General features: G+C 44.7%; 1 protein-coding gene across 2 annotated transcripts; it reads right to left on the minus strand.

Annotated features, from left to right (window-relative positions):
* Nucleotides 1–548: 548 nt before the first annotated feature.
* LOC308697756 (uncharacterized protein) lies at nt 549–6679 on the minus strand. 2 transcript variants are annotated; one of them, XM_081377281.1, is made up of 4 exons: nt 6574–6679; nt 6429–6478; nt 4082–6339; nt 549–4036 (listed from the first exon to the last, which is right to left on the minus strand). In XM_081377281.1, the coding sequence occupies exons 1-4, from the start codon at nt 6600–6602 to the stop codon at nt 653–655; spliced, it is 5721 nt and encodes a 1906-aa protein (XP_081233407.1). In that variant the 5' UTR covers nt 6603–6679; the 3' UTR covers nt 549–652. The 2 variants fall into 2 exon arrangements, with proteins under 2 accessions (XP_081233407.1, XP_081233406.1); XM_081377280.1 differs by having other exon boundaries at nt 549–6339.
* Nucleotides 6680–12231: the final 5552 nt, after the last annotated feature.

Here is a 12231-nt window from a genome sequence, read left to right on the forward strand (position 1 = left end):
TAAAAAATCATATATTGTGATTTCTGAATTTTATTTTTTGATTATGTCTCTCACAGTAGACATGCACCTATGATGACAATTTCAGACCCCTCCATGATTTCCCAAGTGGGAGAACTTGCAAAATAGCAGGGTGTTCAAATACTTATTTTCCTCACTGTATATACTTAATAAAACTGGGTGTAACATTTAAAAAAAAAAGAGAAAATTACATTTGTCATAGACTATGTCTGGATCAGACTCAGAATGATTAAAACAGATGGAGTAGATTGAGTCCATCAACACCCCAAAGCTTCAGAGTCATTAACCCTTCCTGAGCCAACATTTCATCCAACTCATACAGGTTTGGAACATCTTGGGGGTAAGTGAAGACAACATTATCATTTCTGGGTGACCTTTACATGCTATAGAGTGATGAAAGCATGAAATATTTTTGTAGTCCAAACCCTGGAAATGGGTTTGCATTTTAGCACTTCTGATTCTGGTTTTAAAGTCTGAGTTTTTTTAAATGAGTTTTGTTTCAACAAAGATGAGGTCATGCTAATGCAGTGTAAACAATACTGAGACTCCCAGTAGACACCTGAGGTAACAAGTTTGTTTATTTTTTCCAAAACAAAGCAAACACTAAATGAAGAAAACAAGGCAAAGTATGCAGCTATGACTTCACTTGATGCAACAACCTCAATATGCCTGGAGATGTCTGAGTAGTCGGAGAGTGCAGAGGTGCTGAATCTTGAAAGCCAGGCTGGACAGACTGCAAACTCATAGCTTGAAGTGGTATTTTACCAGGTTGCGCCAAAGGTTTGGAACCAAGACTGGAAAGAGACATGTAACTTGACTGCTCTGGCTTAGGAAAGACCTGGAATCTAGATTGCCGGGACACAGACTGGTAACTGGTTTGCGCTGACTGCAGTCCACTGGGCTGCTCCACAGACTGGTAGCGGGCTTGGGCTAACTGCAGACCGCTGGGCCGGAACACAGACTGGTAGCGGGCTTGTGCTGACTGCAGGCCACTTGGCTGGGACACAGATCGGTAACGGGCTTGTGCTAACTGCAGGCCACTGGGCTGGTCCACAGACTGGTAACGGGCTTGTGCTGACTGCAGGCCACTGGGCTGGGACACAGACTGGTAACGGGATAGTTCTGACTGCAGGCCACTGAGCTGGACCACAGACCGAGAGCTGGTTTGTGCTGATTGCTGACCGCTGGGCCGGAAAACAGACTGGTAGCGGGCTTGTGCTGACTGCAGGCCACTGGGCTGGTCCACAGACTGGTAGCGGGCTTGGGCTAACTGCAGGCCACTGGGCTGGTCCACAGACTGGAAACGGGATAGTTCTGACTGCAGGCCACTGGGCTGGTCCACAGACTGGTAGCGGGGTTGGGCTAACTGCAGACCGCTGGGCCGGAACACAGACTGGTAGCGAGCTTGTGCTGACTGCAGGCCACTTGGCTGGGACACAGATTGGTAACGGCCTTGTGCTAACTGCAGGCCACTGGGCTGGGACACAGACTGAGAGCTGGTTTGCGCTGACTGCAGTCCACCAGACTGCACCACAGACTGGTAACGGGATTGTGCTGACTGCAGGCCACTGAGCTGGGACACAGACTGAGAGCTAGTTTGCGCTGACAGCAAGACACTGGGCTGGGACACAGACTGGTAACGGGCTTGTGCTGATTGCAGTCCACTGGGCTGGTCCACAGACTGAGAGCTGGTTTGTGTTGATTGCTGACCGCTGGGCCGGAACACAGACTGGTAGCGGGCTTGTGCTGACTGCAGGCCACTTGGCTGGGACACAGATTGGTAACGGGCTTTTGCTGACTGCAGGCCACTGGGCTGGTCCACAGACTGGTAACGGGCTTGTGCTGACTGCAGGCCACTGGGCTGGGACACAGACTGGTAACGGGCTTGTGCTGACTGCAGGCCACTGGGCTGGGACACAGACTGGTAACGGGCTTGTGCTGACTGCAGGTCACTGGGCTGGGACACAGACTGGTAACGGGATAGTTCTGACTGCAGGCCACTGAGCTGGTCCACAGACCGAGAGCTGGTTTGTGCTGATTGCTGACCGCTGGGCCGGAAAACAGACTGGTAGCGGGCTTGTGCTGACTGCAGGCCACTGGGCTGGTCCACAGACTGGTAGCGGGCTTGGGCTAACTGCAGGCCACTGGGCTGGTCCACAGACTGAGAGCTGGTTTGCGCTGACTGCAGTCCACCGGACTGCACCACAGACTGGTAACGGGATTGTGCTGACTGCAGGCCACTGAGCTGGGACACAGACTGAGAGCTAGTTTGCGCTGACAGCGAGACACTGGGCTGGGACACAGACTGGTAACGGGCTTGTGCTGACTGCAGGCCACTTGGCTGGGACACAGACTGAGAGCTGGTTTGCGCTGACTGCAGTCCACCGGACTGCACCACAGACTGGTAACGGGATTGTGCTGACTGCAGGCCACTGAGCTGGGACACAGACTGAGAGCTAGTTTGCGCTGACAGCAAGACACTGGGCTGGTCCACAGACTGGTAACGGGCTTGTGCTGACTGCAGGCCACTGGGCTGGGACACAGACTGGTAACGGGATAGTTCTGACTGCAGGACACTGAGCTGGTCCACAGACTGAGAGCTGGTTTGTGCTGATTGCTGACCGCTGGGCCGGAAAACAGACTGGTAGCGGGCTTGTGCTGACTGCAGGCCACTGGGCTGGTCCACAGACTGGTAGCGGGCTTGGGCTAACTGCAGGCCACTGGGCTGGTCCACAGACTGGTAGCGGGGTTGGGCTAACTGCAGACCGCTGGGCCGGAACACAGACTGGTAGCGGGCTTGTGCTGACTGCAGGCCACTTGGCTGGGACACAGATTGGTAACGGCCTTGTGCTGACTGCAGACTGCTAGGCTGGGACACAGACTGGTAATAGGCTTGTGCTAACTGCAGGCCACTGGGCTGGGACACAGACTGAGAGCTGGTTTGTGCTGATTGCAGTCCACTGGACTGGTCCACAGACTGAGAGCTGGTTTGTGCTGATTGCTGACCGCTGGGCCGGAAAACAGACTGGTAGCGGGCTTGTGCTGACTGCAGGCCACTGGGCTGGTCCACAGACTGGTAGCGGGCTTGGGCTAACTGCAGGCCACTGGGCTGGTCCACAGACTGGAAACGGGATAGTTCTGACTGCAGGCCACTGGGCTGGTCCACAGACTGGTAGCGGGGTTGGGCTAACTGCAGACCGCTGGGCCGGAACACAGACTGGTAGTTGGCTTGTGCTGACTGCAGACTGCTAGGCTGGGACACAGACTGGTAATGGGATTGTGCTGACTGCAGGCCACTGAGCTGGGACACAGACTGGTAGCGGGCTTGGGCTAACTGCAGGCCACTGGGCTGGTCCACAGACTGGAAACGGGATAGTTCTGACTGCAGGCCACTGGGCTGGTCCACAGACTGGTAGCGGGGTTGGGCTAACTGCAGACCGCTGGGCCGGAACACAGACTGGTAGTTGGCTTGTGCTGACTGCAGACTGCTAGGCTGGGACACAGACTGGTAATGGGATTGTGCTGACTGCAGGCCACTGAGCTGGGACACAGACTGAGAGCTAGTTTGCGCTGACGGCAGGACACTGGGCTGGGACACAGATGGGTAACGGGCTTGTGCTGACTGCAGGCCACTGGGTTGGGACAGGGACTGGTAAGGGGCTTGGGCTGACTGCAGGCCACTGGGCTGGTCCACAGACTGGTAATGGGATTGTGCTGACTGCAGTCCACTGGGCCGGAACACAGACTGGTAACGGGCTTGTTCTGACTGCAGGCCATTTGGCTGGGACACAGACTGGTATCTAGCTTGTGCTAACTGCAGGCCACTGGGCCAGTTCACTGATTGGGAGCCAGTTTGTGTAGGTTTTTGGAAACCAAGCTGGGGCACAAACTGGTAGCTGGCTTGTGCTGACGGCAGGCCAGACTGTGAGCTGACTTGGGCAGGTTGTTGGATGCCAGACTGGTCCACAGACTGTGAGCTGGCTTGGGCTGACAGCAGGCTACCCGATGGTTCCACAGACTGTGAGCTGGCTTGGGCAGGTTGTTGGATGCCAGACTGGTCCACAGACTGTGAGCTGGCTTGGGCAGGTTGTTGGATGCCAGACTGGTCCACAGACTGTGAGCTGGCTTGGGCTGACAGCAGACTACCTGATGGTTCCACAGACTGAGAGCTGGCTTGGGCTGACAGCAGGCTACCTGATGGTTCCACAGACTGTGAGCTGGCTTGGGCAGGTTGTTGGATGCCAGACTGGTCCACAGACTGTGAGCTGGCTTGGGCTGACAGCAGGCTACCCGATGGTTCCACAGACTGTGAGCTGGCTTGGGCAGGTTGTTGGATGCCAGACTGGTCCACAGACTGTGAGCTGGCTTGGGCAGGTTGTTGGATGCCAGACTGGTCCACAGACTGTGAGCTGGCTTGGGCTGACAGCAGACTACCTGATGGTTCCACAGACTGAGAGCTGGCTTGGGCTGACAGCAGGCTACCTGATGGTTCCACAGACTGTGAGCTGGCTTGGGCAGGTTGTTGGATGCCAGACTGGTCCACAGACTGTGAGCTGGCTTGGGCTGACAGCAGACTACCTGATGGTTCCACAGACTGAGAGCTGGCTTGGGATGGTTGTTGGATGCCAGACTGGTCCACAGACTGTGAGCTCGCTTGGGCTGACAGCAGGCTACCTGATGGTTCCACAGACTGCAAGCTGGCTTGGGCTGATTGCAGGCCACTAGGCTGGGACTCAGACTGGTAACGGTCTTGTGCTGACTGCAGACCGTTGGGCCGGAACACAGACTGGTAGTGGGTTTGTGCTGACTGCAGGCCACTGGGCTGGTCCACAGACTGATAACGGGCTTGGGCTGACTGCAGACTGCTGGGCAAGGACAGAGACTGGTATCTGGCTTGTGCTGCCTGCAGACCGCTGGGCCGGAACACAGACTGGTAACGGGATTGTGCTGACTGCAGGCCACTGGGCTCGTAACGGGCTTGTGCTGATTGCAGGCTACTGGGCCAGAACACAGACTGGTAGCGGGCTTGTGCTGACTGCAGGCCACTGGGCCAGTTCACTGTTTGGGAGCCAGTTTGTGTTGGTTTTTGGAAACCAAGCTGGGGCACAAACTGGTAGCTGGCTTGTGCTGACGGCAGGCCAGACTGAGAGCTAGCTTGGGCAGGTTGTTGGATGCCAGACTGGTCCACAGACTGTGAGCTGGCTTGGGCTGACAGCAGGCTACCTGATAGTTCCACAGACTGAGAGCTGGCTTGGGCTGGTTGTTGGATGCCAGACTGGTCCACAGACTGTGAGCTGGCTTGGGCTGACAGCAGGCTACCTGATAGTTCCACAGACTGAGAGCTGGCTTGGGCTGGTTGTTGGATGCCAGACTGGTCCACAGACTGAGAGCTGGCTTGGGCAGGTTGTTGGATGCCAGACTGGTCCACAGACTGAGAGCTGGCTTGGGCTGATTGCAGGCCACTGGACTGGTCCACAGATTGCAAGACAGCTTGTTCAGAGTTCTGGCTGCTGGCTTGAGATGATTGTTGGAGGCTGGGCCGGGCCACAAGTTGGTATCTTGCCTGTGCTAGCTGCACACCACTAGGCTGAACTGTGGAACCATAGTGTGACTGCACTAGTTGCTGGCCACTCAGTAATGGCACAAGTCCATATCCAAAGCTGGCTTGCCCTAACTGATAGCTGGGTTGTGAAGACTCATTTCTCTGCTGCAAAGGCTTTACCAAAAACGTAGAACTTGAAATCTGGACTGGCCGGTTACTGGAAAATAACTTGGAAACAACTTGATGTCTATTTCTCTGAGGCTTGACAATGGGCTGCACTGCAGACTGGTAGCTGACTTCCACTATTTGGCCACTGGACTGGGAGCTGTTCTGCACTATTTGCTGGCTACTAGACACCACAGACTCATTACTAGACTGTACTACAGTTTCATAGTTGAGCTGTGTTGGCTCAGGTAGAGACTCAATGCGCATACTTGTATCCATTGCAGTGGTCACAGAACCAGAAATAAGACTGCCACTACCAGCTGAAGATATCAGAGATCCTTGAAGTTGACTACTAGCATCAGAGTTAGAACCAGGCTTATATACAGTAGTCACTGGTCCAAAACCAGAAGAGCCATTTTGAGGACTATAGCTTATACTGCTATACACACCCTTAACTTGTGCAGCACTGTAAGTGTTACTCCTTGATCTCTGAGGACTGATGGGCATTGATACATCAGCGCCATACCAGCTGTAGGAACTTCGTGGCTTCACATCCTGCATGGGGAAACCAGCCTCATTGTATACAGGATAACCACTCCTGACAAAGCCACCAACTAGAAGAGAATAGAAGAGGGAAAAGAAAGAATCAAACACACATGCTATAGCAAACATGAATTATAGAACTTGCCTGGATAAACCTTACCACTTCCCAAATGGTCACAGACACAAAGACTGAGAAGTGCCAAAGAAAAACTGTAGATGAAAAAAAAAAAAAAAAAACCACAAACAACATATTAGATGAGTGCCACTAGTTAACAAATGCCAAATACTACAATTTATCATCATACCTTAAGAGTCGGCTAGTGGTACCCTCCATGGCCAAACAAAAATACAACTACCACTTCAACAACACCAGTAAAAATTCATAAATAACATACTTGACCTCCAACACATATTAGGGTTGCCTGAAGGGACTCTTTATAGTGCCAGCAACTGGCATTTACCAATTGTTTCCTGACAATCAGTTGTCATGGGAACATGTAATACTCAATTATTAGGTTCAGGTGTTACAACTCTTATCATGACAGCTGCCATTTCATTAAAGATAGTTGCTTTTATACTATGATTACTGGACAAAAAGACAGCACACACATTACTTTTTGGGGATCAATTAAAATACTTTATTTTTTATTCAGTGAGAATACATTTAAGCATTTAACCCTTGTGCATCAATTTAAAAAAGTTACTCATAGGTCCAAAGAGGACAAAAATGTCCATGTAAAAAAACGGTCATAAAAAGTTGAAGCTTGGGAGCACAGACTTAACTTTGGTACCATTTTAAAGCCCTTGGCAGATTATTGCTGAAGTAAAAAATTTTTTATAAGTAAATCCAAAAAAAAGTTACATAGGTTTAAGTTTATGAAAATTATTTATGAATATTATTTTATATAAAATATATATTTTATGAAACAAGTTGAACTCTAAAACGGCTAGAAAATCAAAGCCATAAATCTAAATAAGTTGTGTTCCAAAATTGAGGTTGATATCTCAAAAAATGAGCTTTCAGTATGATTTTGTTTGGGCGCAGTACCAGACTTTCCCCATTGGATCCCAGCAAAACTCCTCTGGTCACACAGTGATTGGCTTTGTTATTTGCATTTGAGTTTTTCTCTATCAATACTACAAACACACACATGCGCACAAATTTTTTTTTTTTTTTATATAACACACATACCAACCACACTCTGACATCCATACCAACACACCCACACAATTATCATTGCATAATTTATCCAACTGGCTCTATAATAGCTCAAAATTCATGCAGTTAACATTAACAAAAAAACAAAAACTTACTGTACTCATAGGTCCAAAAGGGACAAAAATGTCCAAGTCAAAAAACTCTCATAAAAATGTTATGCTTGGGAGCAAATACTTAAGTTTGGTCTCATTTTAAAGAAGACCCTTGGCAGATTGTTGTTGAAGTGAAAAAAGTGAAAAACGTGCAACCAATTTTTTTTTTATAGAAGTTTAAGTTTATGAAAAATATTTATGAACATTATAATCAATATTTTATATAAAATATATATAAGTATTTTGTGTAACTAGTGCAACATTTTTTTTTAAATGAAATGGGGGTGAAATAGTAAAATTACAATAAAAATAGACACCTGTGCCAAAATTAATGCAGTTAACATAAAAAATAAAAAAAACTTACTCATAGGTCCAAAAGGGACAAAAATGTCCAAGTCACTCTCATAAAAATGTTATGCTTGGGAGCAAATACTTAAGTTTGGTCTCATTTTAAAGAAGACCCTTGGCAGATTGTTGTTGAAGTGAAAAAATGGAAAAAAAGTGCAACCAAAAAAATGTTATAGAAGTTTAAGTTTATGAAAAATATTTATGAACATTATAATCAATATTTTGTATAAAATATATATTTTATGAAACATTTGGAACTCTAAAACTGATATAAATTCAAAGCCATAAATCTAAACTGGTTGTGTTCCAAATTTGAGGATGATATCTCAAAAAATGAGCTTTCAGTAAGATTTTGTTTGGGCACAGTACCAGACTTTCCCCATTGGATGCCAGCAAAACTCCACTGGTGAACACAGTGATTGGATTTTCGATTTGCAGTTGAGTTTTTCTCTCTCAAATATTACAAGCACACACATGCACACAAACACATTTTTTTTTATAACACACATACCAACCACACTTAGACATCCATACCAACAAACCCACATAATTATCGTTGCATAATTTATCCAGTTGGCTCTATAATATGCCGAAGCAGAAAACAGGAATAAAGCGAGTATTTGCTTTATAGGCCTAACCTGAAAAAATGGCACCATCTGATAAAAAATGATAAAAATGTCAATTTTGAAGCCTTGCCAACAGAATGAAAGCCTATTAAAAAAGATTGCATCATTTTATAGTTAAACGGCACAGGGATTAAAAAATGCAGTTTTAATGGGTTTCAATGGGGACATTTTTGTCCTTAAGGTCCTGAGAGGAAGTATTTTGTGTAACTAGTGCAAAATAGATTTTTTAAAGAAAATGATGATGAAATAGTAAAATTCCAATAAAAATACACACCCGTGCCAAATTTTATGCAGTTAACATTAACACAGGCAAAGTGATCAAAAAAACAAAACTGAAAAAGCCAAAAATGTCCTCAAGGATGCACCAGGGTTAAGGAAGCAGTAGTATGCTCATTGTTCAAAAGTCTAGCATTGATTTGGTCAAGCAGCCGTATATATTTTTATATTAAAAATATATTATGTTTCGATCAATGATAACAGATGTTATAAATGTTTTTTTCTTGCAAATTTGTTCTTATGGCTTTATGTTGGGTTAACCAGTCAACATATTTGTTTGAAGTATCTTTAGGAGTTGCTAAACTCATTATTATCTGCACTTCTCAAATGCGAAAATACAAATATTTCTTCATCTTTATTGAAACTGTTTGAAAACTAAAGCACACTGGTAATTTTATTTCAGATTTGTTAAGAGTAAATACATGCCAACATAAAAAAATCTGGCAGGACTATTCCTGTAAGCTTTCCTGTTGTGAAAGCTGCTGTTCAGATGAGACCCTCGTCAGGTGTTTATTTTTATTTTTATTTTTTATTCAGCTGAATGGACATAACTTTATTTTTATAACAAAAATACCCGGGGCCCGTTCTTCGTACGTCGCTAACTCACTTAGCTGGATTTGATTGTTCGTGATTTGGCATGATCTTGGATTGTTTGGTTCTTCGACGCTCATCCTAGACTTGCTGTCATAGCAACAGGTGCGCAAGCTTAAACCTTCTCGGGAGCAGGCTTATTTCATGTTAACAGGATTAGATCCCGACTTTATAAGCGGAGGCGATACGGGAAGTCCAGCGCAGTCACTTTCTGAGATATATATTTTTTCTCGTGACTCGTGAGATTGTCGTTTACATTATTAATTTGTTGGAAACGCACATTTATTTTCGACTTGACTTTAACCACAGCACAAACTGTTTGCATTGCCCTAAGATTATTTGCGAGTGTCTCTTTCCTTTACACTATTGGTAGATGCGGAGAACTTGATGGAAAGTGCTGTCTGTCGTGTCATTCGGAGTTTACCTGGCGCTTTTAGGTTTAAAAAGTCAGGAGAGAGGGCTGACAAAAAGTAGCAGACAATTTAAATCCGTTAGACGTGGCCATGTTAGATGTTTTTATCACTTAATATCCTATATTTTTGTACTTTAATAATTGCATAATGTCAGAGTCACCACACTAGAACATGGGAACAAATAAAAGTGAAGTAGGCCTATAAAAATATTCTACATAATGGTAATTCTTAGTTATATTATAGTCTCTTTTATAAAAGGCACTGTTAAATAAATGGTTGTCTGTTTATAAAAGCAACCAAGAAAAAGGCTGAGGAAAAAAAAAAGAAGAAAAGATCTTAGTAGGCTACACTGTAAAATAATTTTTGCTGCATTAAATTAAGGCCGTATTTCAACTGTTAAATCTTGAGTAATGATGAATTGCTTTGACTTGTGAAAGTGAAAACTGATAAACTTATGTTAATGTACAAATATTTTGCCATGAGTTATTGATCACATTTTTCCCGAGTGTAGTTCATTGTAATGACATTGTTTTTTCCTATTTTGTGCACTTTTACATAATACACCAACACTTGTATCTGTTCCCAAGAAAGTGGTGGCTGAAATGTGCAGTAAGTGGACATTTTCTAACTTTCCAAAGGAAAGAGAGACTTTGTATGTCCATTTTTTTCCATTGCACTGGACAGTGAATAAACCCTCTCAGATAACTGTCATATGGAGGAACTAGCCTATCTGTAAGTGCATAAATAACTTTACTTAATTTATACTTGTATGCTTTATGGCTGCAATATAAGTTGCAGGATTCCACATCTACAGAAAGGCCTACAGAAGAGTCTGCACAGACAGAGGAGACATAGGCTTACAGGTGGGCAGTGTATAGGCAACTTTTCCTTTTATTTGTTGCATGAGGCATGTCTCTAATATCTCTTGTTGCAGGCACTTGACCACTGGCTTTTCTTTACAAAGAACAAATGAAATAAAACTCAAGGAACTAAGCATATTTGTCTTTTATTAAACATTTAATGAAAAGTGGTTTTTTTTTTTTTTTTTTTTTTTGCAATGTTGTGTAATATGGCACATGCAACAATGTCACAGGCCCTGTCAGGTGTGCAACCCTCAGACTTTTCAGACACTGAAATCTTCCCTTTAGTTAACCAAAGTTCATTTCATTGTATGCCCTTGTCCTGGCTAGAGCTGCATTGTAACCGGTTTGCGTCAGGGAAAGGGGTCATAAAACACCTGTCTGCAGGCAGGAACATGTCATAATCACCTATGAAAAAATGCAGTTCTGTTAGGATCAGCATAAGTGTATGTAATGAGCTTGATATTTAATTGTGGAACTTTCCTTACACTTTCAAATAATGTGCATAAATGTGAATCTCTGAAAATTCTTGTCAGATCCTGGCCATTTTGCTTTCACATTTGTGAAATGGAAGATTTTAGTCAACTGCCTTTTTTTTATTTGATATAATATTACTAATCTGGAATATTAAGAATCACAATAGTAACTGGGCTGCACATTTACATTGTGAACCCCCTTTCTGTTCACATAATCCCCTTCATTGAGGCCTTGATGGCAGTCTATGGTCTAGCCTATGGTACCAATCACGTTAGTGAAGCCTGAGTGATATATAGGCTACTGTAATCGGCATGGTCATGATTGCATGATCTTCATAAAAAATTATGATAGCCTAAAAAATAAAAAATAAACTGCTTTAAAAAAAACCTGCTTTCACGCGCATAGGTTTAGTTACCTATGATCACGCGCGTGAACTCGGCAATCGACTACTTTGGACTTCAACCGAAAACAGGATGTAAACACAGGTATTTGCGCTGGCTTAAATAACATCATAATTTTATACATATCTTTCACATCTACTACAGTCAGATTCACTCGTGTTCACTCTGAAGGAATCACTCTCATTTTCTGTGCACTTGTAATGACACATCAAGGATGTTAAGGGGCTAAAAGCAGGTTTAAACATTGCCCCATTGAAGTCAACAGGGTGCAAATTTTAAAAATAGAATAACTCGGTGTTGGCAACACCGATTTTTGTCGTTGTTCTCTGTATTGACAGCACTCCAAATGTACAAAAAAAATTAGCTCAATGTTAAAATTGACCGAAGTTCTCCTTTAAGTGGCTTGGAAATGCCACAAAAAAAAACTAAAACTGTTTTTTAAATCTAAAAGTAATCTCATTCGGTAAACTCCGAATGACACGACATACAGCACTTTCCATCAAGTTCTCCGCATCTCCAATAGTGTAAAGGAAAGAGCAACTCGCAAATAATCTTAGGGCAATGCAAACAGTTTGTGCTGTAGTTAAAGCCCGACTCCGACAAGTCGAAAATAAATGTGCGTTTCCAACAAATTAATAGGCTAATGTAAACGACAATCTC

The sequence above is a fragment of the Scardinius erythrophthalmus genome (genome assembly GCF_964197995.2).
Source record: "Scardinius erythrophthalmus genome assembly, chromosome: 10".
NCBI lineage: Eukaryota > Metazoa > Chordata > Actinopteri > Cypriniformes > Leuciscidae > Scardinius > Scardinius erythrophthalmus.

Coding starts and splice junctions, on each gene's coding strand:
- LOC308697756 (XM_081377280.1), bottom strand. CDS start 6,602: ATGGAGGGTACCACTAGCCGACTCTTAAG. Junction 6,479..6,573: donor ACCACTAGCCGACTCTTAAG/GTATGATGATAA, acceptor TTTCATCTACAG/TTTTTCTTTGGCACTTCTCA. Junction 6,340..6,428: donor CTGTGACCATTTGGGAAGTG/GTAAGGTTTATC, acceptor ATTCTCTTCTAG/TTGGTGGCTTTGTCAGGAGT.